The following is a 26,496-nucleotide window of genomic DNA, read 5'->3' as shown; positions in this document are numbered from 1 at the left end:
GGCCTATACACATGCAATACACAATTACACATAGTTACATTCCTAGGTACCGATTGCTAGGGCATCCAGGTGAAACGTGTATTAAGCATTACCCTGGTTACATGAGATTCTCAGCTGTTCGAGGGAACATGTACGTGTGTAGGCCTACTATAGGGCCTATATGAATACTATGAGGGTGCATATATGTACTATATCAATACCGTGGGCGCAATAATACCTTTTGTTGTTATAGGGCCAATGAAGCCTACAGTCAACTATTTTTGCTTTATAAAGACGCTTTATTTGAAAAGATCGCACTGCGTTTATGGTAGGCGAGAAATGAAGCTAAAAAAGAGCCATACATTAACGAAGATGCATAAATGTAGGCATGAAAATATTCTTATCCCTGGCATTTGGTGGGGGGGGATATGGTGCATTACATCCCCTCCACCCATTTTCATGGGGGGATATATCCCCCCTCCACCCAGGATCGCGGCCCATGACCATATGTGATCCATTTTTCGACCTTAATAATAAGCAACATTTCCAGTATAGTGATATAGTGATAATACAAACACAATTACCATCTATGTTTCTAAAACTATTATGCCGCCGAACTTCGCCAGAACCTTTTCTTGGGGGGGGGGGGGGTTGAGCGATCACCGACATCTCACATAAAGGTCGTCATCAATTGTTTTTTTTTTTTTTGCTAAACTTTTTTTATTTGGTGGCGGCCAATAGGGGGGGCGCACGCCTGTTGTGCCCCCCCTGGATACGCCCCTGTATTAAGGCAGTATTTTGTAATGAAATATCATGTTCCAACAAAACTAGAAAATTTGTGCTGCAGTATGAAGTACAGTATATACATTGCCAACTGCTGTGATTCCCAATCAAGCCATGCTATATCATGTAAAATGTTAAGTTAAGAATGCTCCTTTAATACTCTTAAAGAAAGACCAAACACTACAACCAACGGTGCAAACAATCGTCAAAGTTGTCTAGGAAAACACAAAGAACAAGTAGTAGATATGGCAATATGTTCCATAACAATACTGTTTTATTCCTTAGTCTGCAAAAATATAAAGTCCTTGAATAATATAAGGTGCAAGGAAGGGTAACCTACTTTTGTTCAAATAGTCTAAGTATCCCACTAAAGATATCAGGAATTTAAAGTAAATTCAACTGTTTATAGTTACAATTTGAAGAAATATAACCTGCACTGTTGCATTCAGTGTGACTATTAAAATTAGAAATGATACATGCAGAGAGTGTGCACAACAATAAAGAGGAAAGGTAAGTTTCCCAGCAGAGGAACTGCACTATGCAAAAAAACAAGTTTGCTGAATTGATATTCAGTAAAGACAGCAGCCCCTCACACCAGAGAGCTGTATGCAATTATGGAAATTATGGAAATGGAATTATTACATAGCACGACTACATGGTGTGTAAAGCAATGCATATATGCACACCAATGTTAACTGGATATGGAGTGACACAAAAGGTGCTACATATTCCAGTTCGGGCAGAAAATATCAACAACTTCAATTTCGTGACAATCTTTTTTGTTCTCCATATCACAGGAACGTACACTGACCACGGTAATCTTCTCTGATACTGTAAATTATGATACCGTCAAGAGATTTGGCTTTAAAGTAGAACGATAGTGACAGAAAAAAAATCTCTCATTTTCATACATAATGTAGTTTATATGTTACCAAGCAACATATTTTTTTAATTTTCCAAATAGCACACCGGAAAGTTATAAAAAAGGGAATTAAAACATCGTTTTTTCGCCTCCGTAATTTAGGAATTTTCAAACACTGCAACGACCTTGAACAGCCCTCAGGTCAGTGAATGACGTCACTGTGATGATCTTTTCTGTTGTGAACTGCTCAGTACGGAGCTGTGCGTGCATTTCGTGTCAGCATAACTGTTATTTTCCGGCGTAATGTTCAAGACATAAATAGATAATGAATATCATAGTGTTTCTTGATTTCTTCACCACGTGTTTACAAGTTTTTTTTTACGAAATTTGCGGCGATTTCGCAACGATTTCCCAATATCTGAAGAGGTAACTCGCAAGCTGACCCAAAGTAACGTAAATCTCAAGATCACGTTTTTGGCGGGTTTTATACAGAGTGATGTATGAATGTGCTCACTTACCAGTCAAACTGGCACAATAACAATAGTGATGATAGTCTCAAACGTAGATTAGTATAACATCCGAAAGAAAATCCAAAGTTCTAAACAAAGTAGATTCGCTTGTATGCACTAGGCCTACTGTAAAACATAAATGTTCCTTGTTCCGTGCGTCATTAAATCCAACAGAAAGGTTTCATTGAGCTTGAAATACAACCGCATTTGAACTCAATCGAGTTGTTAGTCTAGCTCGAACAATTTTCTCACTACATGCAATGCCTATTGCGTTTATTCACATGCATGCCTCGTGGTTTGGGCTTCAGGAGGAATCGTATTCTAGCCCAACTTCACGTAGGTCCGCAAACGGTACTTTCACACTGTGCAAACATAAGTGACAGTGTGCGCTACCGTAAGTAATACTTACACGATGTTTTGTTTCGCTCACACATTTCCTATTCGTATTACATTTAAAGTGGTTTGGAGGGTATGAACACATCTCTGCCCCAAAAAACTCTGCCTAAGCGACGTCCATGCCCCAATTGAAATTTGCACGTGGATTCTCTCCTCACATAGTCATTAGGTTGTTCACGTCTGACATGTCTTCCAGTTCCAACACTTACTGTTGCATTTATCGGGATATATATAAATAATGCGGCATAAAAGCATCAATCTTTCAAACTTTTATTACTTTAGTGACCTTGCCACACGCAAATTTCAATTGGGCCCGAGAATCATCTTCTGTGAAGTGGGCACTGAGAACAAACTTTCACATTCTTGCCATGAGAAACTCCTGGTGCGATGAAGTCTTTCCTGGAGTCTCCTCACAAATCGTATCCAGAGTTTCCGATATCTCTCACTACTTTTTCCGCTTGGAAAATTGCAAAAAACTTATTGTAGAGTCCACATTCGTTCTGTTGCATCCCCCTACAACGCAATTTCTTGGATTTTGCTAGTGGTTTACGTTGTTTGTCGAGTCCAATATAGAGTAGGTTGCAACTAAACTTACACACTAAGTGCACACTGCTGAAGTACACTCACGTTGTTATCATCATAATGACGTCACATGTCACTGTAGATCACGTGATCATCATATCGCTTTTCGCGAAAAGCCCAATTTTTGTTTAAAAAATCAACGAGTTTAGGAATTTTTTTTAAGCCTTTCCCAACATCAGATTGACTTGAATTTTCACATGTGTAAAATGGAAACCAACTAGAATACTCTTGAATAAAATCGTATTTTTTCGTCGATGGTGAAAAATCACTATCGTTCATCTTTAATTTATATAACCATTAAATTCGAACAGGTCTGAATTCTGAAAATGCACTGTAGATCTCAACTGCATAAATAATTCAGACTTTTCCTTTAGTAAAATTATACCTACTTTTATTACCTACCTCCATGATGCATCTAACATTTGACATGCATGTAGGATTTGATAGTGACTTGGAAAACAGCTTCATTTAATGTCAGTATCATAAAATCTGCTACTTACTCTTAGTACTTGATTGCTGGTAAGGTGCTGTGCCTTGCTTTTGAAATGTCTTAGGCTTCAGTAGATTTATGTCACCATTTCTTTAAAAAAAAGTCTGTGAATAATTTAAATTTACCTGTCTGTCCTCCCATTCATAGTGATAGCGAAACCTAAGCTGTGATTGTTTGCAACTACAAATGTTAAATTAACTCATGACTATCAGATAAAAAATTCAAGATTATTGAGTCTGGCCCAAGCATCTAAAGCTTGCCATTTAAATGCATCTGATGCATTGCAGCAATTTTGGAGTTTGCAGTTTACAAAATTTAGTAATGCTTCTGAAAGACTAAGCTGTTGTTTGACATGTAAACCAGGATTCTTGGCAAGAACATTGTCTGTAGCAGTGTAGGCCTGAGTCTAACTCTAGACTAAGTTCTATCATCATTCACATTCTCTACAGTAACAAAAACAATACCTGGTTGTTGGCTTGGCCAAGGCTTGACTGAGGATACAAATATGGCCTGCTGGAAAATACAATTTACAAACAAGAACTGACATGCAAATGTTCCCTCTTTGAGTAAGCTAGGCCTAGACTGGTCCACATTACTTAGATGATGAGCTAGATAGGCCTAGGCCTAGCCTAACTTAGCTTTTAACGAAGGCATATTAAATTAGTATCACTAACTTTACAAGCTTAAGTTGAAGTTGATGGTGAATACACTGAGCAGTAAATAAATTCATCCACAGATAGTTGGTTTAACGTAATACTAGCGGTTCGTGAAACGTTTAATTACTCACACACTGTTAAAAATGATGTTTACACACTTCTCGTAAGTGATTTTGTTCCTGTAACTAACACTAACAGGCTAGGCGAGCATCAATATTCCACTATGATGGCTACAAAGTACTAGATGTAGCATGTGATCGAGATGAACAGATTAGTACTAGTAAACAAGTCAAAAGTTTTCAAAGCAATCCGATCGAATTCTTGACGTCGAGCAGAAGACTAACTGAGGGCGCTACAACATAACGTTCTAAATAAACAAACAAGCTCTGTTTACAACCAATATTCAGTTTTACAGCCTTGCGCAATTATTTGACTTCCGATAGATCAATCAAATATTATATTCACATTTATGTCAGAGAAAATACAATAGAAAGATTTTCTGGTATATATGATGATTATCTGTGGCACAACATTGAGTTAATAACAAGAAACTGTTATATCCAATGATACAAATCGCGATAGATAAAGTGGAATACGTTCATACTGTCTGCAGCCAAAATGTTAGAGATTGTATATTAAAACCCACACTGTAGATAATATACTAAATAGACTTGCAAGATACTTTCAGCACACGTTTATCAGCTTTGAAATGCTCTATTTGAACGCTATACAAGTCCAAAAGTCCTAACACGCATTTCGTTTGTTACTAATTGCAACCCCCTCAATCCCTCATCATATCCCTTATGGGCTCTATCAAACAAGGAAGTTGCTGTATTCCAATACTATCAGTTTGTAGCAGAATACATATTTGATTATTTGTGTGTTCATTAAGGCTTCACTGAGGTTTCATTGCATCACATATTTGTTTTAATAAAGAGAAAAACAGTTGCTTTAAACTCAAGTACGTGCCTGATGTGATGGTACTCATTCTGGTTGACCAATTCGACATTATTCAACTTGTAACTACAGCCTACAATATATATGATGGAAAGTTCACCCATACAGTGATGCAGCAAATTTAAGTCAGAATTTCGACCTTTCGATTTTTTCCGGCAACGACGATGACGTAATGGCGCGGAGGTGGATGTAAACCACGTTTCGCTTAGCTTTTCTTTAAAAGTGTCAAAGGTGCAATAATTAGGGTAGTTGCTAAAAGGCAGATTCGAGAGATTTCTTTGAAATGTTAATGTGATCATCGAATAGTAGTAAGGTTGACCGTGAATAGGCCCTAAGAGATTAAATGACAAAGCATCAGTTGCATGTTACACTAAACATGGGTCTACTCACTCTTGTAACGGGAATCCGCCCGACGCCATTTCGTTTTTATTATAATTATTAATAGTAATTCGTTTTTATTTCGTTTTTATTATAATTATAATAGTAACTACTATTACTATTATTATTATTGTATTATATGTTCGTGCGTGAAGACTGAATTTAAAAACACAATTATTTAATAAGGACAAAACGCCATAGACCGCGTTTAGTCCAGGAGATATATACGTGCGTGAGAAACTAAATAGAAGTAGAGAAATATAAGGGGAAAAAATACAGTTCTCATTGTTTATGCTTATTGTGTTTTATTTTCATGCAGTTATACTTATTTCTTTACATAATTTGGTTATATTTTCACCGGATAACCATGAATATCTACGTCTACATCCGGCCTGCCAGGAGATACCATCTCCTTCCTCGCTTTCCTTTTAGTTTAATGCGTCTCTTTTCAAGAGTTTGCAGTTTTTTATTTTTTATTATTTATATTATCATCCGAGATATATGTATATGTATATACCGGATGACTGTACCCATCAATTGATATAACCATTAAACTGAAAATTGTCACTTGCAATCAGCATCAAGATCCATAACCTTTGAAAATTGTCACTTTCACTCAGCATCAAGATCTATAAACTTTGAGTTGTTCTCCGCTTGGGAGCAAATATGCCAAATACACCATCAATGGTCACGGCATTAGGTTAGGACACACCATTATATGGTCATGCATGGTCAGAACATTATACATCTCTGTCATAGCTCTTCGTGTATGCATAACCATGCCTCCACTTCTGTCCCCCTTTTTTTTACTGTATTTGTATAAAGTTTTATCCTCCTCGTGCACCGTATATCTTGTACCATATATAACGTTTTGAGCCAATGCAAATTTGAGAGTTGTGCACGTTCAGTTCCTTCACTGAAGTTTCTTAAGCTCATCTACCACTGAATCAATGTTTGGCCGCTTTTTTGGACTTTTAGCTAAACACCGGTTAGCTAGTTGGTCTAGTTCCACCAATCCACTCAGTTCCGAAATATCCTTCAATAACCGGCCAAACGAGTAAACGTCGGATTCGAAGCTGTAAGGTACTTTGCCAAGCCCCTCGACTACCTCTGGTGCGATCTGGGGACACATTTCGTACATGTATTTTTTCATCTTCTTTGGAAGTTTCTTAGGCAGTTTAGCCTCTGAAATTGGCCGTGCGCCACCAAAGTCTATCAACTTGGCATGAAAACTGCCCGAACTATTCGTAGGTGATGGTTCATTAATCCACCATCCATTGTCAGATCCCACGTCGGTTTCTTGTAGAACAGAATCCGTTTTTAATATGACGTTATCTGTTTTGACGTCACAGTGCACCCATCCGTTGCGGTGCATGTCTGCCAGGGCCTCGGATACATCAAGAGCTGCTGAGACGATTTCTTGATACATCAGTTCGTTGTCATTGATGGCATCCAAGAGAGACAGAGTTCTCTTGCTCCTGATGTCACCGATGAACTCTTGAACGAGGCTGAAAGACACGGCACTGTCTGCATTAGGTACAATGCCGATGAGCGTTGGAAAGTATTTCACGCCATTAAATTTCTTCATCGCAGCCAACTCGTAGTTGAATACCTATTGCGAGGATAGAAAAGGACTAAATTTGTAGATTTTAGAAATACACTTGCATGTATATAAATGATAAAGATATATACTTAGGGCACTTCCATAATTGAAAAAAGTTTCACAGTTGCTTTTTGTTGGGAGAGGGGGCGGGTGTATGTGTTTTGTGCAAGCTGTTTTCTTTCTTTGGTGAGAAATAACTTTTACCGACGGTGCTGCTTTTTCAAGGTACTACCTAAATGCAGACAACTCTGTTTTCCAACAATATGTTGGTACTGTTTTACCAAAGTATGTATTTTGGAGATATATACTTCTCGAAGTAAGCTCTCTTAACATAATTTCTCGTAAATAGATTTGAAAGTTATATGCTTTTATTTGTTGTTATTTAGTTTTGATGGTACCCTTGCATCATTTTAGATTCCGCTTTGTCATACTTACGTCATTCATCATGCTGACGTCAGTGTGCGGTTCTTTGTGCCATGTTTTAACGGCCACAAGTTGATTGGTTTGATTGTCCCTCATCAGCTGAACGTACCCTTCGTCACCCTCTCCCAGCGTGATCGGTAACCCATGTCGGTATACGTTGCTAAATCGACTCCACTCAAGGATGGTGACGTCAGCCATTGTTCTCGGGCCATTCTCTAGCTCAGTAGCCGTCTCAGGGTGGACGTTATCAGTTTGCTCCTGGAGACAAGGACAGGTAGAAATTATGTGGACTTTCAAATAATGTCATAGAAATCTAGCAAACTCAATTTTGTCAAAAAAGTATGCTCTTTGGTCTTTACATCAACGTATATTTGGAGTCGTATATAATAGTCCAAATATGTAGCATAATTAGCTGCAAATTAATATTTTCGGTCGGTAGTTCGTCTAATGCATCCCTGCAATTTGGGGAAAATGATAAGTGGAGATCGCTTCTAAGATCTAACACTTGTGAATGATTTGTTTTTGTTTACCTTGAATTCTGTGGCGTCTTGATCTCTATCCAATATTTGGGATTGTTCAACATGGTGTTTCTGTTGAACACGTTTGTCTCGCTTTGATGACGTGCTGCTACTGAGTCCGAAGTTTGACGTCATATCTCTCTGCTGCTTGGGGGTGGACGTAAAGCAGCAAATCAGGGGACTGAGTGCCGCACGAAGTGCGTTTCTTCTTCTGTCAAGAAAACCAGAATGAACTGAAATTACTTTCTGGTGATGTGTACATTATATATATATATATATATATATATATATATATATATATATATATATATATATATATATATATATATATATATATATATATATATAAATATATATATGTAGGCCTAGACCTTTACTTATAGTGTTATGAGTAAAGTTTCAACACCGGCGTTGTTTGTAAACATCCGATGGAGTGGTACGTGATTACAAACTTTCAAGTTGAATCAAGGTTACAGGGGATTGTAAGCTTTAAAGTATTGTCTGTGGTATTTAATGATAACTTGTAAAACTTTGTTGATTAAGTTCAGTTTTGTCAACGGCATGAATACTATATATAGAGATCATCATCAGTTAGTCAGGCTACGCTTGAAAGTTTGTGTAGGCCGCAGAAGAGTATAAATCTACGTTAGCACTTCTTTCCTCAGAGTGCTATGAATGGATGGATTTCCCCCCGAAAACGGGCAATGACAAGAATGCAAGTTAAGCCTTAAATTTAAGAATTTCAACAGAAATTTCAATTTCTGTTTTAAGATTTTCCTTGCTTCCTTGTTTACCGGGGCGGGATGCCAGGTGCAGGGGTGGGGAGCGGGGGAGACTGATTGTCCCTTCGGATCCATCCTATATGTTGCGAAATTAAATTAAAGTGAACTAACCAAACTAAATGACGTTTTTTCTAAGTGGGCTTCCATATGTCATGTTTTGTATTTAGTGTTTGTCTTTTTCTTCAGTAATGGAAGACTAGAATATAGTTATAAGTAGGGGCCTATAGTGAATACTCACCTTCGACGATTGCTCCGAATCCTCGAACTTTTACTCTCTGCAGTCATTTTTCTTTTAAGAAAAGTTTTAAAGTGTTTATAGCTTGTAAGGTAAACTTGATTTGATATGTTTATGTTGACAACAGCTGGTTAGACATCATTTTTTGCATCTATTGTTTCGTCAAGTTCACAAGTTTTGTGACAATGATGCGCGATCATTAAAGTTAGTGCACACGCCGAAGTGCGCGAAATTCTGCACACTGCAGAATGATTTAGCGCTTATAAAAACAGTCGCGAGCAACACCTAACTAAAGGGCAGAGATATTTAACAGCACTATAGATACTTGACTTCTAGCTATAAGTGAAGCCGTATAAGTTTTTTACCCTATAGTAGGATTTTTTTTTTATGAACCACAGATAAGTCAATCTTAACTCCACATGAATTGGAAACTTAGCATTTTCAGCAAGAAGTCAAGTATATAGCCCACGTGGCGTACGCGCGAAACGCACAGCCAGGTCAAACGAATACGCGCGCACGTATACGCGAGAGCTGGCATCATCATTGGCAGACGCAAGTGTTTGTGCACGTACGTAAGGAGTATGAGTCACCAGTCTAGCGATTTTCAAATATGTTCACTTAGCTTTGGTCAACAATTTTAAACTATTTTTGTTATCACCCTGGGAGGAAATTTTCAATTTCAAATTTATTTCTCATGTTTGTACAAGATTAATACAAAAATATACCTCACTGGGACATTCAAACATATCTTGTGTGTTCATTTAGAATGTCTGAAAACAATTTGGAGTGTAAAGATCTCCAGGAAAGTACTTTTTGAAATCTTCTTGCAATTATAGCATGCTGTAATTTGGGGCCTATACAGACTACCTTGTGCTGGTCATGGCCGGGTCTTCATGCATCAGGTTTTAAAGGTATTCACCTTTAATGTATTCTACATCTCTGGAATACTCCTTTGAGTTTTATTGATGTTGGCTCATCGGTACAGGACTAACTGTCAACTGTTTAGCCTATAGTTCAAGACAGTACCCTTGGATGACATTCAACATCATTTGTCATGAACAAATTTGTACTATAGTGTAAAGATGTCATTTGAGGACATAAAAGTCTTATGTTTTCCCATTTTTCGTCATATCCGCGATTTCAGTCATTCAAATTTCTAAAAAATTCGAAACCGAACTTTTAACACACACTTGAAACTTGCAAACCGTTGAATATGGCCCTGTGCAGGTTATCATGCATTGTAAGCTCTTTAAAATATCAATTCCATATATCTCCTTGAATCTACTAATTTTATCCAGGTTTATCTAGGTTATGGTGCATGTAAACACCAAACAGCAAGCTCTTCATACGTACACTTCACACGTATGTACAGTGTAAGTTGACACGTTCACATAAACAACAACACTGTAACTGCGACAGTACAAATGTAAGAAATCTTCCTTTACACTGTGATGGTTAACATAAAGCGGATTTTAGGCAAAGGTGTTCTGTTAGATTTAATTGCAAATAAAATACCTGAAATTCAGAAACGACCTTATTGTCAGTTTCTAAGAAGCGTAAACGTTAGCCTTTCTTTTATTATACGCACGTAAAGTAGGCTATCGATCTAACCTAGGCCAACATACTACATAGGCCACTGTAGCCTAGCCTACAATAAACCTAGGTATAGTTATCTGTCAATATTACAACCTGGCCTAGGATAAGTAAGGTCAAACATTATGCTACGGTAGGATCACGCAACATTTGGCTAAGGTGGATTAAACGTTATTCACTCTCTGACATGAAAGTGGAATTGAAACTTAGCCTATATATTACTATATATTACTCATTACTAGTCTTAATTATAAATACTAGGCCTCTAGCGTGGTGACGACGAACATAGGCCAGATGAAATGGGACACTTAAAGCCTGCAGAAATTCGGCTAAAATTTGAAAGCACTTTCACCCTTGTAACATTTGAAATTGTTCCCAAATTTGATGTACTGTACGATGATACAGTATTCAAAGTATAATTGGCATTCAATCTCCCTGGGCTGGTAATATTTGTTCATGAAAAGGAAAACAGGTAGTCCCAGATGATTCCTCATACAGGGTAACTTGACTTTTAATCAGGTTTACAAGTTTTCTAAAATAAGGTTGCATTGGGGGAGGGGGAAGGGAACATAACTAAATGTAATGTTTGGAATATTTGTTGTCAAAGAAAAACCTTGATAATAAGAGTCAACTAGTTACATTTTTCATGGGATACATGAGTGGTTAGACTTGTGTGTTGCTAAAGTGCTATGGTATAATATTTGTAAGTGGGTATATTGTATGGCGTCTTCAGTCCTGCTATGTGCATCAGGTTTTAATAACTTTTTGTCAGTCAGTGATGACCAAACCATGGTATATTCACAATAATTTTTTTTTTTTTCGATTCATCATATCAACCACTAAAGACAATATCAATATATCGTTTTCTGTCATTGCAAAACCTTAGGCCTAATTTTTTCATTCCTGGTAAGGTTTGGTAGGCTAATTTTTCTTTCAAGTACTTGAGCTTTCCTTTTACAGTATATTATGGTATGATCATCACTACAGCCAATTCAACACAGAATGTAAAATTTAGTTAAATGTTGCATTTCTTTTCATACTGCTTATATGCTTTATCCTTTAGATCGATTTTGCAGTCACTTAATTGTTGAAGAAATCTGTGGAGGATTTGAAGCAATGCAGATATATTTCAAGTTCTCACAAGTTGTAAACAAGGTGCAGATAAACAAACTGGGTGACTGTTGAGACAATCACTGATCTCTTGTTCCTTAACCTGCAGAAATATGGATGAAGGAATCATGGATTAATCAAAGTTTTTCTGTTTTGAAGTGAATCTTGGCTATTGTTTCCAGGATGTCGTGGATGATAAAAAATGCTGAGAGTTTCTTAAATAATCTAGACCAAACTGCGACAGGGGCACTTGGGGCCACTCCACAAAAGTCTTCAAATGAAACTTCTTCTGGAGGTTACGAGAACTCCGCAGATAGCCCCTTAAGGATTCCAGCATCGAAAAGTTCGTACAGTCTTTCTGCCACAGAGATAGCCCAGACTGCCAATATCAAACGGACGCCAAGTGATCATGCCATCAACACAAATGCACAAAAAAGTAGAAGCCAGCCATCTACAGGGAGAGTGAGGACAGATGCAGACGATGAAAAACTCTTTGAGTTTCTGAATAGCCCCTCCTCATCCAATGGGGAAGCTCGAAAGAAAAGATCGGGCAGCGGGACAGGTAGCGGCAGGCACTCCAGGCAGAGTAGTACTTCTTCCAACGTTTCCACCAGAAGTGCCAAAGCAGATGGTCCTGTCAATGCCAATCCAGCGACTCCATCTTCAAAGGAGAAATCAACAGGCAATGATTTTTTTTTTGCTTTAACACTTTTAGCATTCTCTTATTATTCCCAAGTCATGTTTTGTCACTTTTAAGGGTTGGGGGGAGGGGGGATTTTCACATGTGAATATCTCTTTTGTCATTATATTGATAATAATATATAACATGTCAGATCTCATATCATGGTATTAGGGCCTTGCTGGAGGTCATTGATTTGTGCCTTGAATGTTAAAGCAGCTAATTGAATTGATGTTTATTAAAAACAAATTGATTCAATATTATACTAAAATCTCATATCAATAGAGTTCATTAGCTTGACTGACCAAGTTTTATTTCAAATGATGAAGTTAAAGTTCAGAAGTTTGAAAGTTGCATGCAGTTACTGTGTTCACTATGCCACTTTGAAAGACTGTGTCACTAATGACCAAATGTTGAGTTTTTAAATCCAGTTCTTTAATTACTTTCTCGTTAACCTTCGATTAGTCAAAGATTCTAGGTGAGTCCCTTTAGTGTGATCCATTACAATATTATATTGAGTAGTACATTTCCGAATAATTTCAAAAAGGCAGCTTTAAGCAGTGTTGCTGTAACAGCTGATGAGTGATTGGTTGACCAGAAATCTTGATTTACACTGATTGGTTATCATTGCTACTGGATGTTTTACATGGTCACTTAAAAATGTCACTCATGACATATTAATGCTGCAGGTGAGAGTGATGAAGCAGACTTCGCCGAACCAGATCTTAACGACAGTCCAGCGTCATCCGAGACGGTGGAGATATCAGAACCTCTGGGATCAGAGGTCTCGAGAGGGGCCGGAACCGAGATCATCATAGGTGACCAGGATCCCCAGCAACAGCTTTCGTCTTTGCAACTGGAGAACAAGCTCTTGAAGAATGAAGTGTCATCCTTGAATGAAGAAATGGTAGCAGCTTTGGGAAGAGTAAAGAAAGCTCAAGAGGGTAGGTACTCAAGATCAGAAAATGCTTGAATCGTTATAAAAGGACATTATTATTATAGATGCAGCAACAGAAGACCTAATATTTCTCTCATGAAATATCAGGAGACTCATAGCAGACCTTGCATACAAAATTGTGATAAAATTGAACATATTTTCTGTTATCTGGACTGGAAATATTAAACATTGGAAGACATGAATAAAATTGTTTACTAAATTGTTAAAAGACTGAGGTTGTAAATTGCCATATGTTGGTGTATCTGTAAGTGATAAGTCTGTATTGCACACACATATATACATATTACATACATATGTGTACAAATGATTTTATCACCTTTCTAGGCTCTCTTACTGTTACCATAAGCATTTCAAGCTTGCTATTGAACCAGTGTAGAACTTTTCACTTGTAGTCTGCTCCACATCCAAATAGAGAAATTTTGACATATTGTTAGACAATTATCATTATTATTTCTTTTTAAACATTACAGCTGCTGCTGAGTAAATATTTGATGGTTTAACATCCACTGATAGACTTTGCTGAAATTGCTGTAATTCTTTAATAAAGGCACTGTAGTCTCTACACCTGTTGTAATGGTGTGCAGTTATGCTTCAACCATCACGCAATTTCAAGTTAAGGATAGATTCATGGTTTCATGCCTCTTTTTCTATTGGATTGCCTTTGTTTTATGGGATGGATCTCTTAGACTATGTAGGTAAGACTGGTCTTCTCTGTTGGGATTACACTGATTTTATTTTCCACTTTAGAAATGTAAAAACAGATGATGGCTTGCACATTAATTTCTTTTTCAGTTAAATTTCTGAGATGCTCCTTTAATATTGTGATAGGGATTTTTTCTCTATTAACTTACAAACTGGACAAATTTATAAGGATGTTTTCTGGTTGTCCTTTTGGTTTTCCAAACAGCAAATTTGATTGTCTCCCCAAAAGTGTCGCAAAATAACAAAGAATGACCAGTATGTACGTTCTAGGAGAGATGTGTCGGTTTGGTGAATAGGACACAAGTTTTGGGCTAGTAAAACTACCCTACTGGTGGATCATAAGCATCCCACTATCTCTGTATAATTTCAGTACCTCCAAAGTTATGGAGGGCAATACCAGTAAAACCGGTCAAAAATAGGGGGTATTTAGAATTGATGTAAAATGAACTAGTCGTTTGCTAGACAGCCTGCAAAGCTTATTTGAGCTGTCCAAACAGAAATTTGGTCATCTCGGGCGCTCGAAGGACAGTTAAAAAATTTGACCCGCTCACATAACTTACAAAGTCTCATTTAATTTCCTGAATTTTCAGATACAAAGAGATTGCATAGTGAACTAAGGAAGAAGGAGACTCAAGAATCAGGTACGGATAACATTGTCAGACAGCTGAGGAGCAGAGAGGAGGATCTGGCAGAAGAACTCAAGGCTAAGAATTCACAGTTGGCTGTACTTAGAGTAAGATTACAAGAAGCCGACCAAGAAATCAAGTCAAAAACACAGCAGGTCAACGACCTTAACGGTGAAAGAAACAGGTAACATAGATTTCTGGTCACAGAGTCATGTTGACGTCTGAAATTTGTGTCTGAAAGAGTGCTTTCAATTTGTCAGAAGTATTCCAGGAGATTATAACCTTTAAAATATTATTCTCAGACACTCAGGAGTGTTGAATAAGATGAATAATTGTCTCAAGGAGCTAAACTTGTTTACCAACTTGGCTACCTTTCTAAAGTGTTGTTTATCTACTGGTCAAAAAGGAAAAAAGATTTCTATATCCTCTTTATTATAAAATTTCTCTCTGCATAAGTTTGTTTTTCTCTCTGAATCATACCAATATATATGTGTGTACATATTATAATTATTTGCTTATAAAAATTGCTTCATAGAATTACAAATAATCTTTTTGATCTTGTTTCCAAATACAAGATAACGTGGTTGCAAAAATAGTCAGCATATAACAAACCGTAGTCTTCCTTTCTTCTGCTCGCAGAATTTTAAGGGATCACAGTGATTCTAGCGGCATTCACAGTCAGGCTTTAGACTCTTTGAAACTGAAATTACAGGAAGCAGAAATTGAAGTGAAGCGAGAAAAGGAATCGTACAAGAAGTTACAGGTACAAAGAGGTTGTAATCAATCAAGTTTAATAAATTGTAGATCAGGTTTGCTGTAATCATTTAGAGTTGCTGGCTGTGTGGTATGAGCCCAAATTACATAACCATATTATATCTATATATACAGATTCAATTTGTATAAATAGTACATTGTTTTGTACACAGTAAGTGCAGTCACCAGGTCGTTAGCCTCGCCGTTAATTGACGATAACACTGTCAGTCAAAATGACTATTTGCAAATAAGGCTAGGCCTAGGTAAAACTCATGTTGGAATTAGGCTTGAGTTACTGCATTACGTACACAACCTTTGTTCACTTACCTTTTCAAACTGGTTTTGTTTTCTTCTACTTTATTTATTTATTTTGTTTACTAGATGGAGTACATGCAGAGGCAAGAAAAATTGGAAGGTGACCAAAAAAATATGGCTGAATCAATCACAACTGCTCAACAGAAATTTGCTGATGAAAAAGGTAAATACAAAAATGAAATGTTATATCTTTCATGATTTTCCCTAGAATAGATCATTCAAATATAAAGAAATATGAAAACATTTTCAGCTCAATTGCGAAGATGAAATCATTCAGTTCACTGTTGCCAGATGCATTCACAAAATAATTCACCAAATTTTCAAAACTCAAACACAAACACCTATGAGGATTTAGTTTAACAGTCTACTTCAGCCAACAGACTATCATGTGATGTTTATGCTTCATTCCAAATTCTTCTATACAAAACTCAGCACATTCATCGGCACTGAGTCAACAGCTCCAAACAGCTAGACACAGCATGGAGGAAGCCAAGAACGAGTTGGCCGATTACAAACAGAAAGCCGCCAGAATACTCTCCTCCAAGGAGAAACTGATAACCAGTTTAAAGGCAGGCTCCACCAACTCCGAAGGGGAGACCGTCAGCATCGAACAGACGGAACTATTACACGAGAGGGACATGCTGAAAGAGGAGATCCAGCAGGCTAATGCAAAGATTGAGCAACTCAGACAGGAGGTTCAAGTAAGTGCTCAATCAAAACTGATGGCTTGTTTAAAATTGCCACAATTTGGTGATGATAAGTTAACTGCCCGAGGTATGATAAGGTACCTGCAAATAAGACCTGTTGTGGAAGACTATACAAATCACAGCAGTATATTAGTCCTTTTTGCAAAAAATAACACGAATTTCAAATCAACCATTTTTCTTAGATTGTTTTAGTTTTTTATGCATTTTGACATTTTGTGTTTTTTTTTTCTTTTTGTAAAAAACTGTCAAACCAGAACATTCTCCAAGTTATAAAGAAATCTTTATTCATGATACAAATAAATATGAACATAAAGTTGTGAATAAAAAAAAGATATTTCACAGATTTAAACAATATCTTTTTTGAGTTGTTAATCTTTTGAGCAGTTGTGCTTGCCTTTCTTAATCGTATTTCACTTTTCATAAGATTGGGTCTAATTACTTGTGCAATGTTCTGTATTTTCATCCAAAAATGGCAAAAATTAGCCAGTTACCCTCAACAGTTAAAGACAATAATTTACATTAGCCCTGATTCTTATATGTAAAGTAGCCTAGCATAGGTGCATCTACTTGAAAGTACGGTAGCTCTAGGAGAAGAATTCATGTTTGTTTTCAATAACAGCAAACTTTCTCAAGATTCAATTATCTGTCATTAAATTTAGTGTAAGAAGCTAGCCCCTATCCAAGCATATTACAAGAGAAAGTTATTTTACATATGCAACCAGCTGTTTTTAACAGACAGTTTGTATTCCTTCTCAGGATCTCGAGGCCCTCCAACAATCGGAGACGGAATCCTCGCAGGATCACATGAGGGACCTGGAAGATAACTTAGCACAGCAGAGGCAGCAGATACAGGACATGGAGACAGACCTGGCCAAGAAATCGGAACAACTTAGGTACGCAGAGGACGAGAATTACAAACAAAAGATAAACTTAACCACAAAGATCAAAGAGAGAGACGATGAAATCCAAAGACTTCGAAATCAGGTAGGTCATCATCTCAAAAAAAGGTGACGTTTGATGATGAGAGTATGATTTGGTATGTCTGAAAACTTGGCCAGTCTCAAGTTGAAGAAAAATGCATTTTTTTCCCCCTTCAAGTGCAGAAAATAAAAAGGTTTCAAATAACATGAGTTCAGTAAATTTGATTATAAAGCCTCCATTACAAATGTGTAACATGATTATTTGATAACACTGTATACTTGTATGGATGATTTCATTTGTATTCACATCAACTGTATGAGTTCATGGAGTACAGTACTGTACGCTGATGTGGATGATAACATTCTTAAAGATTAATTTAGCTTGTGGGTTTGTGTTTCTTTGACCCAGTCACAATCCAATTACAAACCCTAACCAATAGTGTTTTGCCATGTGTCTACTGTGACTTTTGTGCTTGTTCTAATTTCAATCAGCTTGTCGCCAAAACAGCAGGATCTGCAAGCCAGGCTGAGCTTGAGAACAGACTTAGAACTTTAACAGAGAGTCTTATACAAAAGCAGACAATGTTGGAAGCTTTGGGCACAGAGAAGAACTCACTTTACTTACAACTTGAGAGGATGGAGGTAAGAACATATTCAAATAGCTGTGCATTGTTATTATTATTGAATTATTAATATTGAATTGAAAGATCTTGAACAGAAGTAAATGTAGTAATTTTGTATGCATTCGACCTATGGTCAGTTTGTTGTGCAGGAGAGCTGGTGGGGGTGGTGGGGGTGGGGTGGTGGTTGGGGGGGAGATATTGCTTGTTGGATTTCAGCTGTAAGATGATATTTTGATCATTATTTAACTATTAAGTGAAATCAATGAGGAAATTAAATAGAGCATTTGATGTTGCAATAATATTTCGTCAGTTACATGCCTATGTGCCTAATGGTTTGGTTCACCCTAGTAGGCCGACTGAAAAATTACCATGATAACGTAAGGTAGGAAAAGAGGGGGATGTTTTTTATTCATTACATGGATAAACTTTGATCCATTTTTAATCGTGTTGCTTGTCTGCAAAAAAACTTTTTTGTTTGTTTTTTTGTCTTCACTGTTAGAAGACACAGCGAGAGTCAATGCAAGCTCGAGGTGACTCTGGACATACTACTGTACAGATTGGAAGCACTCATGATGATGATGAAGGTATGTAAAAATTCATGTTAAAAATAAAATAAACTCTTTTAACACCAGAGAATCATCTGGTGGGATTCTATAACACACAGTTCTAACCAGCTTTGTTCATTGCTGCTTATTCATCAATGCGCACAACAAAAAATTTTCTTCATGAAACAGTGATAGCTTCAAGGAGCACAACTTCGTCTTGAAGCAAACCAAGATTGTATTACTCCGCCACAGACCATTTTCAGAAAATGTTATGCTAGTATTAAAAATTGAGTTTTCAGCAGGTCACTGAGCTATAATACTTCAATACGTACACCTTGCAGGGATGACGTAATATTCGTCTGTCATGATACGGCCTGCAAATGTTTTGAACATTAAAAAATATGTCCCTGGGATTAGGAATTAGTCGATCAGTCCTGCTCCTGGCAAATTAATCTGATATATTAATCTGTGTCTTTGTTAGGCGCCAGACAGAGAACCTTGCCACATTTTATGAAGGAACTTCCATCAGATGCGAGTGTGACCAGGAATGTGAAGAGAGCTGCAAACTCCTTAGATAAGCTCAGTGTCAGGATGGGTGTATTTCTCAGAAGATACCCCATCGCTAGACTTTTCGTTATCGGCTACATGGTGAGAATTTTTCAGGCTCTGATACTCTGTTTGCTATCTTCTTCAGATTTAGATTCTGTTTTTAGTGAAGTTGGTCAAAGGACAGAGACAGGACAGAGACAGAGGGAAGGGATAGGAGAAAAGGATGAGGGGGGGGGGGATATAGATCTTTATAAGACTGAGGGATGAAAAATAATGTAGATCAGCTTTCCTATGTAAGGAAAGATGAAGTTAAATCCTGAAATTAAAGTGTTACAATACAATTTGTTCATGAGGTAGGATATGAAGTTCTGATAACTATTTTCACTAATAAGGCTCAAGATACTTAACTTTATGCAGGTTAAATATCACAGTCTTCATTGTGTTTACACGAGATGGCTATATATACAGATAGTGCAGTCTGCAAAGGGTTCAGTAAAATTGTAATAAGGAATGAACTTAGATTTTGGTATGTCCTTGTTATAAAAGAAATAGAAATTTTAGAAATTTTAAAGTACAGGTCATCTTACAACTGTATGTGACTTTAAAGTATATTTGATATCCTGAAAACTTTTTTCGTTCCACTTGTTGTTTTGTTGATATTTTGTTGTTCTGCTCACTCATTGCTTTTCTGTGTTTTTGGAGATTCTCCAATAGATGAGCACACAAAAGGCTTTACTGCGCTTTCTAGCACGATTTTTCTTTTAGAATATTCCTTTGGCTATTTACAAATCTTTTAAATTTTTAGGTGTAATGTTGCGAAGAAAATTCTTGCAGAAAAACACAAATCAAATAACCGACATATTGTTTAATTCTTATTTTCTCGCAATTTTTTACAGATTTTCCTTCACCTCTGGGTCATGATTGTCTTACTGACTTACTCACCAGAAATACACAGTTCAGATTATCATCCGAAGGAGGTGTAGACTTAAATATTAAAAAAATATATATATGAAATCCATGAAAACTATTTGAACTATTTCTATGGCAGTGACGGCAGACATATCTCATGGACAAGCAGCAGTCGACTCATGTTTTGTTTGCTCTTCGCAAAAAAAAAGAAGGAAACTTTAGTTGTTCTGAAAAATGGGTGAAAAAGTTATTTGCTTGCATTGCCTTTTTCTTGTAACTTTAAATAAGTCTATTTATTAGAAGACGATGAAATTATATATCATATTTCCTATTTGCATACGTGAATCGAAAGCACACAGACAGTCTTTGCAAAATGACCTGTATGGTGGACTTATTTCAAATCTTCTCTTATTTGGTGATGTTTACAAGTCTATTTTAAAGGCTACTCATATTCTTCATTCCATATATGGAGATAAAATGCGGTAAAAATTTACTTTGATTTCCATCCACTTATCCCCATCTCATCTACTGACACTCCCCTCGCCCCCCCCCCACAACTACCACCCACAACTACCCACAACTCCCCACTTTCTCAATGGTAATGACAACTATAAAACTTCAAATATATTTTCAGCCCTTACTTCAGCTGTTTGCAGACAGTGAATGATAGTAAACAGATTTTTAGAAAAAGTTTGAATATATCTGAGTGGTATAGAAATAGTTCAATAAATCTGTCAAAAACTTGGGAGCAATTTTCAGCCAAAGCAAAACCTATTGACATACATATGCGGATGTTGTGATGCAATTGTTAGTCAGTCTCTTTCATGTTTCATGTCTCATCTCTACAGTGGATGTTACTACAGAAATACATAAATGTTAAATATGAACTGGGAAGATATGAAAGGATCTACTTATGGTAGTAGTATTCCATTGGAGCAACCATATGGTAGTAGTATTCCATTGGAACAACCATCACAATTTCAGACAGTTGTTCCCAGACATTACCTGACATATTTTTGATGTCAAATAATAAATTATTCTATGTACAATTCTAGAGGATAGATCCTAAATCTGGAAGAAACTTACCTTTGAAATGACATTATAGTCTGGAAGGCTTGAAGGAGGGAAGGGGTAGGGGGGGCGGGTGGGTGGGTGGGTGGTGGCAGTTGAAAGTATTTCACTTCATTGTCAATACTTAACTGAAATCTGTGAAAATATGTTAAAATTAAATTCAAGCTCCGTCTTTCATTAAAGAAGCTAGTTAGGCATACAATCACTCACAGACACTCAACGGTTACCACCAGCAGAGACAAAGATCACATACGACATAGTAGCAAAGTTTATTTTTGGCTTGAGGTCATAATTCAATCCTGTATTGCTGGACATTTCATTTGGAAATCGTAGGTTACTATAGTAAATATAGAAAAGTTGACTGTTTGTTTTCACTTTCAACTCAAAAACTACTCCTCCTCTCGACACGAGTAGACAATTAGTTACCAAGATACAGTATTTGTTAATATTAAACCCTTTCAACTTTTGCTCAACTTTTATTTCAATGACTGGAATTTTTGGAAGGTTATCTGAATGACTTTTATAGTTAATATGTTAAAAAGTTTCAGGAGACTTGGAAAGGTTCATGATAATGGTACTGTTATTGCTTGTGTTGTTGAAGTTGTTAAATATTTGTACACAGTATTTGAACTTTGTCTGAAACCCGAAGAAGACTATATAAACAGCATACTCTTGTGTAAAATTTCCAAACTGGAATATGCCCTAACCCATCTATATTTTGTTTTGGAACGATGTTACTTTGATTAATTTCTATAGATTTTCTGCCCAAGAGCCTTTCCAGTTTTTCCCCTGGAACTATTTTATTAGACTCAGCGTTATTAATTTGGTATGTTTTACAGAAACAAGGTTTCTTGTTTTCCGGGCCAACTATTTTTCATAGATTTAAGTAATTCAGCCTTCACAAAAATCTTTATTGAAAAACAAAGGTTAAATCTTTGCACCAACGATAATAATACCATAAAGCATAGGAGCTGATAAACAGTACACCTCCCTCACCACACCCCCACCCTTTTTTCTTATCTTGAATGTGGTTGGAACTCTCCCCACCCACCCCCCCCACCTCCCTCTTTTTGTTATCTTGAATTTGGTTGGAATTGAAAACAATATTTATGTTAAGAAATCTTATTGATGTGGGAACCTCTTGGATAGATAATTCAAATATTGTAAATAATTTTGTAAGCTCAGATTATTTTTCCATCATTGGTTATTTTTCACACTGTGTAATATTTCTTTCTGTATTTGGAAGCGCCTACCTTCAACCATTTGAATTTTTAATTTTGCTGGTCCATTTTTGCAATGTGTTGAGGTAGCTTTGAGTTTCTTAAATAGCAAGAATAAGGGCAAATTATTCATGAAGAATTCATCAAACTTTTTAAACAGAATTTAAATTTTAGCACTTCTTATACTTTTGTGATTGCTAAAACTTGGTTTTGTTCCCTCTTTCAAACTGTAGAAACCTGACTAGTGTTAGTTTTGTGATCAATGATTCAATGTTTCTTTGAGATCTTTGCGAATGGCATTAAAGACCTTAAGTACGGTCCTCATGTATGAAAGAAAATCAAATGATGGTCTCTCATCTTCAAACTTAAGAGAGAAAAAAAAGTAGATTTGTACTGCCATGCTCTGAACCTTTGCCCTCTTTAAGACATATGGTCTAATATGACTCTCCTTGTTTTCTGGGTAATGCCAACAAAACTCAAACAATTTTAAGCTCACAAGAATTTGAGGATGATCCTGTGTTCGTTAAAGGATGATTTTAAATACTCAATTAAATTTGATGTAAACTGTCAATAAACAGTGTCATCAGTCCAGATCGTACTTCTACACCATGTTCAATTTTCGAGAAATTTCCCTGATAGGAACATCTGAGGCTAATCAATGAAAGTGACTGAACTACTAGTCTAACACACAGACCATTAGGTCAGTTTGTTAGATGTTACACAAAGCTCAATAGGAGGATATCAATTTAGCATTAAAGGAGCTTTCTAGAGATTTAGTCAACAAGAGCAGGAATTTTTTTTCTTGGTATATCAAAATGAAAATTTTACACTAAGAGAGTTAATCAGTAATTAATCAAAGGAATTTAATTCTGTTAGACTTGTCCATCAGTCCTGTCTATTAGAATGATAGTTCAGGAGTAAATTTAGCTATGACTCGGGGTAAACTTGGGGTAAAATTATCCTTCTTTCCTACAAGCCATTTTCAAGGTATTAACATGTGAAGAAGTAAACTTGATGCAAATAGGTGTGATGTTATAAATGAACAATGCCAAAACCATTGTCATTTTACTTCAAACTTTGCATCCAGTTCAAACTTGGGATGCACCTGCTTATTTAAGGTAAAGTTGGGACCCTACGTATTCAAAGGTCAAAACAATAGCCGGAAATGTAAATAGAAACAAAGCACTTTGTTTCCTGTTTGTAACTGTGACGTCACACCTGCTTACTTCAAGTTTACTTCGGGGAAAGCCTGACAATTTTTACTATCATCTCGATTACCATACTGTGAGTTCAATGCTGCAGATTTCAGAATGACTGAAATAGGTTCCTCAAGTGATCTGTCCAAAATCTGTCCCTGGACAAATTTTAATACAAACTAATCGGTCTTGTGTTTTCAATCCACTAAACTGAAGTTTGAGGATTGTCTGGTGTATTCTTGTTTCTTTAAAATTTAAATAAAGAAGAGGAATCTTCAACTATATTCATGCTGTAGCGGCGTGACCGTTTTCTGCATCCATCTTTATGCTTTAGATAAAGTTTTATCCTAATTAACAATATCAAAGAATATCTAATAAAAAACATAATTTGTGATATAATAAAACCAATGAGTTATGTATGGAGTAAAATCATTGAGACTGAAGTTTGTATCTCAATTAGAAAAAAATACTTCTTGTGGTTTTGTAGCATTTCATTATTTAAGGGCAAATAAAGATCTGTCTTAAAAGCTTGTGATTTCTTGTGACAAGATGTTTCCAGTGAAAACTTGTGAAAAACTTCTGCATTGATTACTAACTTGGAAACTGTTTTAGATTCTTAGAATGATAGATAACAAATTAATTGTTGTCAGTCATTCTAATTACCAAATTTTTCAAACAAGTGAGCAAAAAAAGTGTTATCTAGTGAATGTCTGCATGGTTTGGAGATGGTGGGCTATTCTGTGGGGTAACATCCTTTAACCCTCCCCCCCAATCCTCTTCAAGAAAAATTTAACCCACAAGCATATTCCCCGTCCAAACAATTTTCCCACTCTTGTAGGGGCATGAATGGTCCTGGCTACAGGCCTGCATTAAACCTGTGTCCATCCCAATTACAGATGTAACTATCAGAACTAGGACCACAGAAGAGAAACCTCAACGATTTTTACTGATCATTAGTAATTATTATTTATCAGCACCGAAAACAACAGATAACAATGAACATGAATAGAAACAATTTTAAAACTATAAATTACCACAAAAAATACAATCAAGCATAATTAATATGAACTTCCTTTAAAAAAAAAGGCAGTTGGATTATCAAATACAGAATTTACTATTAACTATTTACAAGATTCATAAAGACTTATTTGTGCTCATTGAATAAACCTTTAATTAAATGTACATTTTCTACAACTGGTCGCTTTGCCTACCTACCAAATATGAGTTTTTTTAGGCTCTAAACTGAAAGGAGCACATGACTGTTGAACCCCCCCCCCCCCCCGCAAAAAAAAACAAAACAATTAAGCATGTGACTTCACAAGGCAGCAGAGCATTGTGCTGGTTTTGAATAAGAACTTTTTTAAAGTGTCAACTTTTAAACAGTAGCATTACTAATATTGTTAAATCAGCTATTAAGATGATCACAAGACTAAAACACTCTATAGTTCTAAGCACTTTTGGATCACTTGAATATGTTTGTGCATAGTATTAATTAGTTAACCACATTCTTTGTTTTCACAAGTTTAACACTAAGTGAGACAAGCTATCTGCACCAAGTGATGCTTCCCCTTTTTGCTCCACTTTAACCGTTCCTTAAAAGCAGCTCAAATTGTTATAGATAAATTTTTTCATATCCCAACAATGTTGGCCGTATGGTTGAAAAATCAAATTTCATTTCAATATAACCAAATGAAAAATGTGGAGGATTGAATCTTGTCAGTGACTCATAAACCGTCACTACATGTCAACATCTAGGAGAGCATATTAATTTTATCAGCTGCAATCTAGTTTTGAGAGATATTACTTTTGGCATTACTGCAGAGCGAATACAAACATTTGTTTTTGGGAAGGTTAACTTTTCTACAAACTCAATTGCTCTACAATCTCAATTGATGTACAAACTCAAAAACTAAAAACTGGGTTGTTAATGGAACTTTCTCCTGTGAATAATGTAGAAATTTGTGATATGGAAGCCTTAATGTGCCATCAAATTACAGTCAAATAATTGGTGGATATACAGAGATGTAAAGACCATCTGTCTCGTCAAAATGTTTCATAACTACCATTTCTCCGTCACAAGGCAGCAAACATCAAGGTGTAGTTTCGGAGAACCAATTGAATGAGATTATCAAAACCAGGTTGACAAAGTATTTTCCATTTTGATTAGAATTGTCATAACAAAAATCAAGGGTCTCTTACCTAAATTTAATAACACTTAAAAACTATCAACATATATCATATTGATATACCCTGCCCTCTGGTTGAAGTATGATTTCAATATTTGCAAGGCAGAGTCTGCTTGATATAGTTCCACAAACTACAATATGAAGGCACAAAAATATCAAATCACTCACAACATATACTGCTAGGACCATTTGCCATGTAAATACACAAACTCCAAAATATGTACACTATTAAATCCTTAGGGGCAAAGTGAACATCACTATACACAGAAATCTCTTTCCTGAAATGTGTTCCCATGGCAGAAATATTTATTCCTTCTCTGGATTTGTTTATTATAAATTAGAAAAATATTTTAAAATCAAAGAAGACGGTATCCTGCAAAGCACCAACACCCTTAACATACTTGCATTGTAATTATGCAAATGGTAGTATTAAATATTCATTATTCAGTGGGATCACAATCTGTGTTTGGCAACTTTTTCAATTCTTTATCAACAAAAACAAGAGAGCTAACATATTTTAATTTAAAAAAGTTTTAAATAAGTTTTAAAAAAACAGGCTAAAAATGAAGAAGAAGAAGAAAGAAGAGGGGCTTCTCTCTACAATGATGAAAGACAAATGTAAAGGTAGTAGAAATATTGGAATGTAATGGGGGAAAAGAGAACACAATTTATAGACGTCAA

The 26,496-nt window shown here is 36.2% G+C and overlaps 3 protein-coding genes across 8 annotated transcripts in view; 1 reads left to right on the top strand and 2 right to left on the bottom strand.

Moving 5' to 3' along the window:
• Positions 1-4,548, bottom strand: part of LOC139972155 (calcium permeable stress-gated cation channel 1-like) — a 66,660-nt gene extending 62,112 nt beyond the window's left edge. For 3 of the 4 annotated variants that reach the window (XM_071979135.1, XM_071979141.1, XM_071979142.1), the window contains exon 1: positions 4,389-4,548. The gene's annotated coding sequence lies outside the window, so the exon portion shown is untranslated. Of the gene's footprint in view, positions 1-4,275 lie in introns of all 4 variants that reach the window. The other variant, XM_071979136.1, reaches the window with a different exon arrangement.
• Positions 4,549-6,008: 1,460 nt separating this feature from the next.
• LOC139970634 (probable serine/threonine-protein kinase CA_C1728) lies at positions 6,009-10,325 on the bottom strand. The gene is made up of 4 exons (XM_071976494.1): positions 9,157-10,325; positions 8,149-8,347; positions 7,631-7,876; positions 6,009-7,204 (listed from the first exon to the last, which is right to left on the bottom strand). Exons 1-4 carry the CDS (start codon positions 9,201-9,203, stop codon positions 6,506-6,508), a joined length of 1,191 nt encoding a protein of 396 aa, XP_071832595.1. The 5' UTR covers positions 9,204-10,325; the 3' UTR covers positions 6,009-6,505.
• Positions 10,326-10,461: 136 nt separating this feature from the next.
• Positions 10,462-24,904, top strand: LOC139970632 (golgin subfamily A member 5-like). 3 transcript variants are annotated; one of them, XM_071976492.1, is made up of 12 exons: positions 10,462-10,579; positions 11,810-12,538; positions 13,225-13,479; positions 14,786-15,005; positions 15,461-15,584; positions 15,956-16,052; positions 16,322-16,590; positions 17,353-17,580; positions 18,009-18,158; positions 18,639-18,723; positions 19,166-19,332; positions 20,130-24,904. In XM_071976492.1, the coding sequence occupies exons 2-12, from the start codon at positions 12,040-12,042 to the stop codon at positions 20,214-20,216; spliced, it is 2,181 nt and encodes a 726-aa protein (XP_071832593.1). In that variant the 5' UTR covers positions 10,462-10,579; positions 11,810-12,039; the 3' UTR covers positions 20,217-24,904. The 3 variants fall into 3 exon arrangements, with proteins under 3 accessions (XP_071832593.1, XP_071832592.1, XP_071832594.1); XM_071976491.1 differs by having other exon boundaries at positions 10,513-10,635; XM_071976493.1 differs by having other exon boundaries at positions 10,527-10,635; positions 11,966-12,538.
• Positions 24,905-26,496: the final 1,592 nt, after the last annotated feature.

Source organism: Apostichopus japonicus, chromosome 8 (genome assembly GCF_037975245.1).
Source record: "Apostichopus japonicus isolate 1M-3 chromosome 8, ASM3797524v1, whole genome shotgun sequence".
Lineage (NCBI taxonomy): Eukaryota > Metazoa > Echinodermata > Holothuroidea > Aspidochirotida > Stichopodidae > Apostichopus > Apostichopus japonicus.
Note: the sequence above shows the minus strand (reverse complement) of the source record. Positions and strands in the feature narration are given on the sequence as shown.

Bases quoted from the DNA above. Each gene is read 5' to 3' on its own strand.
- LOC139970634 (XM_071976494.1), bottom strand. From the start codon at position 9,203: ATGACTGCAGAGAGTAAAAGTTCGAGGATTCGGAGCAATCGTCGAAG. The intron at 8,348-9,156 runs GTGAGTATTCAC...TTTTCTTGACAG, and splicing joins ATTCGGAGCAATCGTCGAAG to AAGAAGAAACGCACTTCGTG. The intron at 7,877-8,148 runs GTAAACAAAAAC...CCTTGTCTCCAG, and splicing joins AAGACGCCACAGAATTCAAG to GAGCAAACTGATAACGTCCA.
- LOC139970632 (XM_071976492.1), top strand. From the start codon at position 12,040: ATGTCGTGGATGATAAAAAATGCTGAGAGTTTCTTAAATAATCTAGAC. The intron at 15,585-15,955 runs GTACAAAGAGGT...TTTGTTTACTAG, and splicing joins AATCGTACAAGAAGTTACAG to ATGGAGTACATGCAGAGGCA. The intron at 16,591-17,352 runs GTAAGTGCTCAA...ATTCCTTCTCAG, and splicing joins AACTCAGACAGGAGGTTCAA to GATCTCGAGGCCCTCCAACA.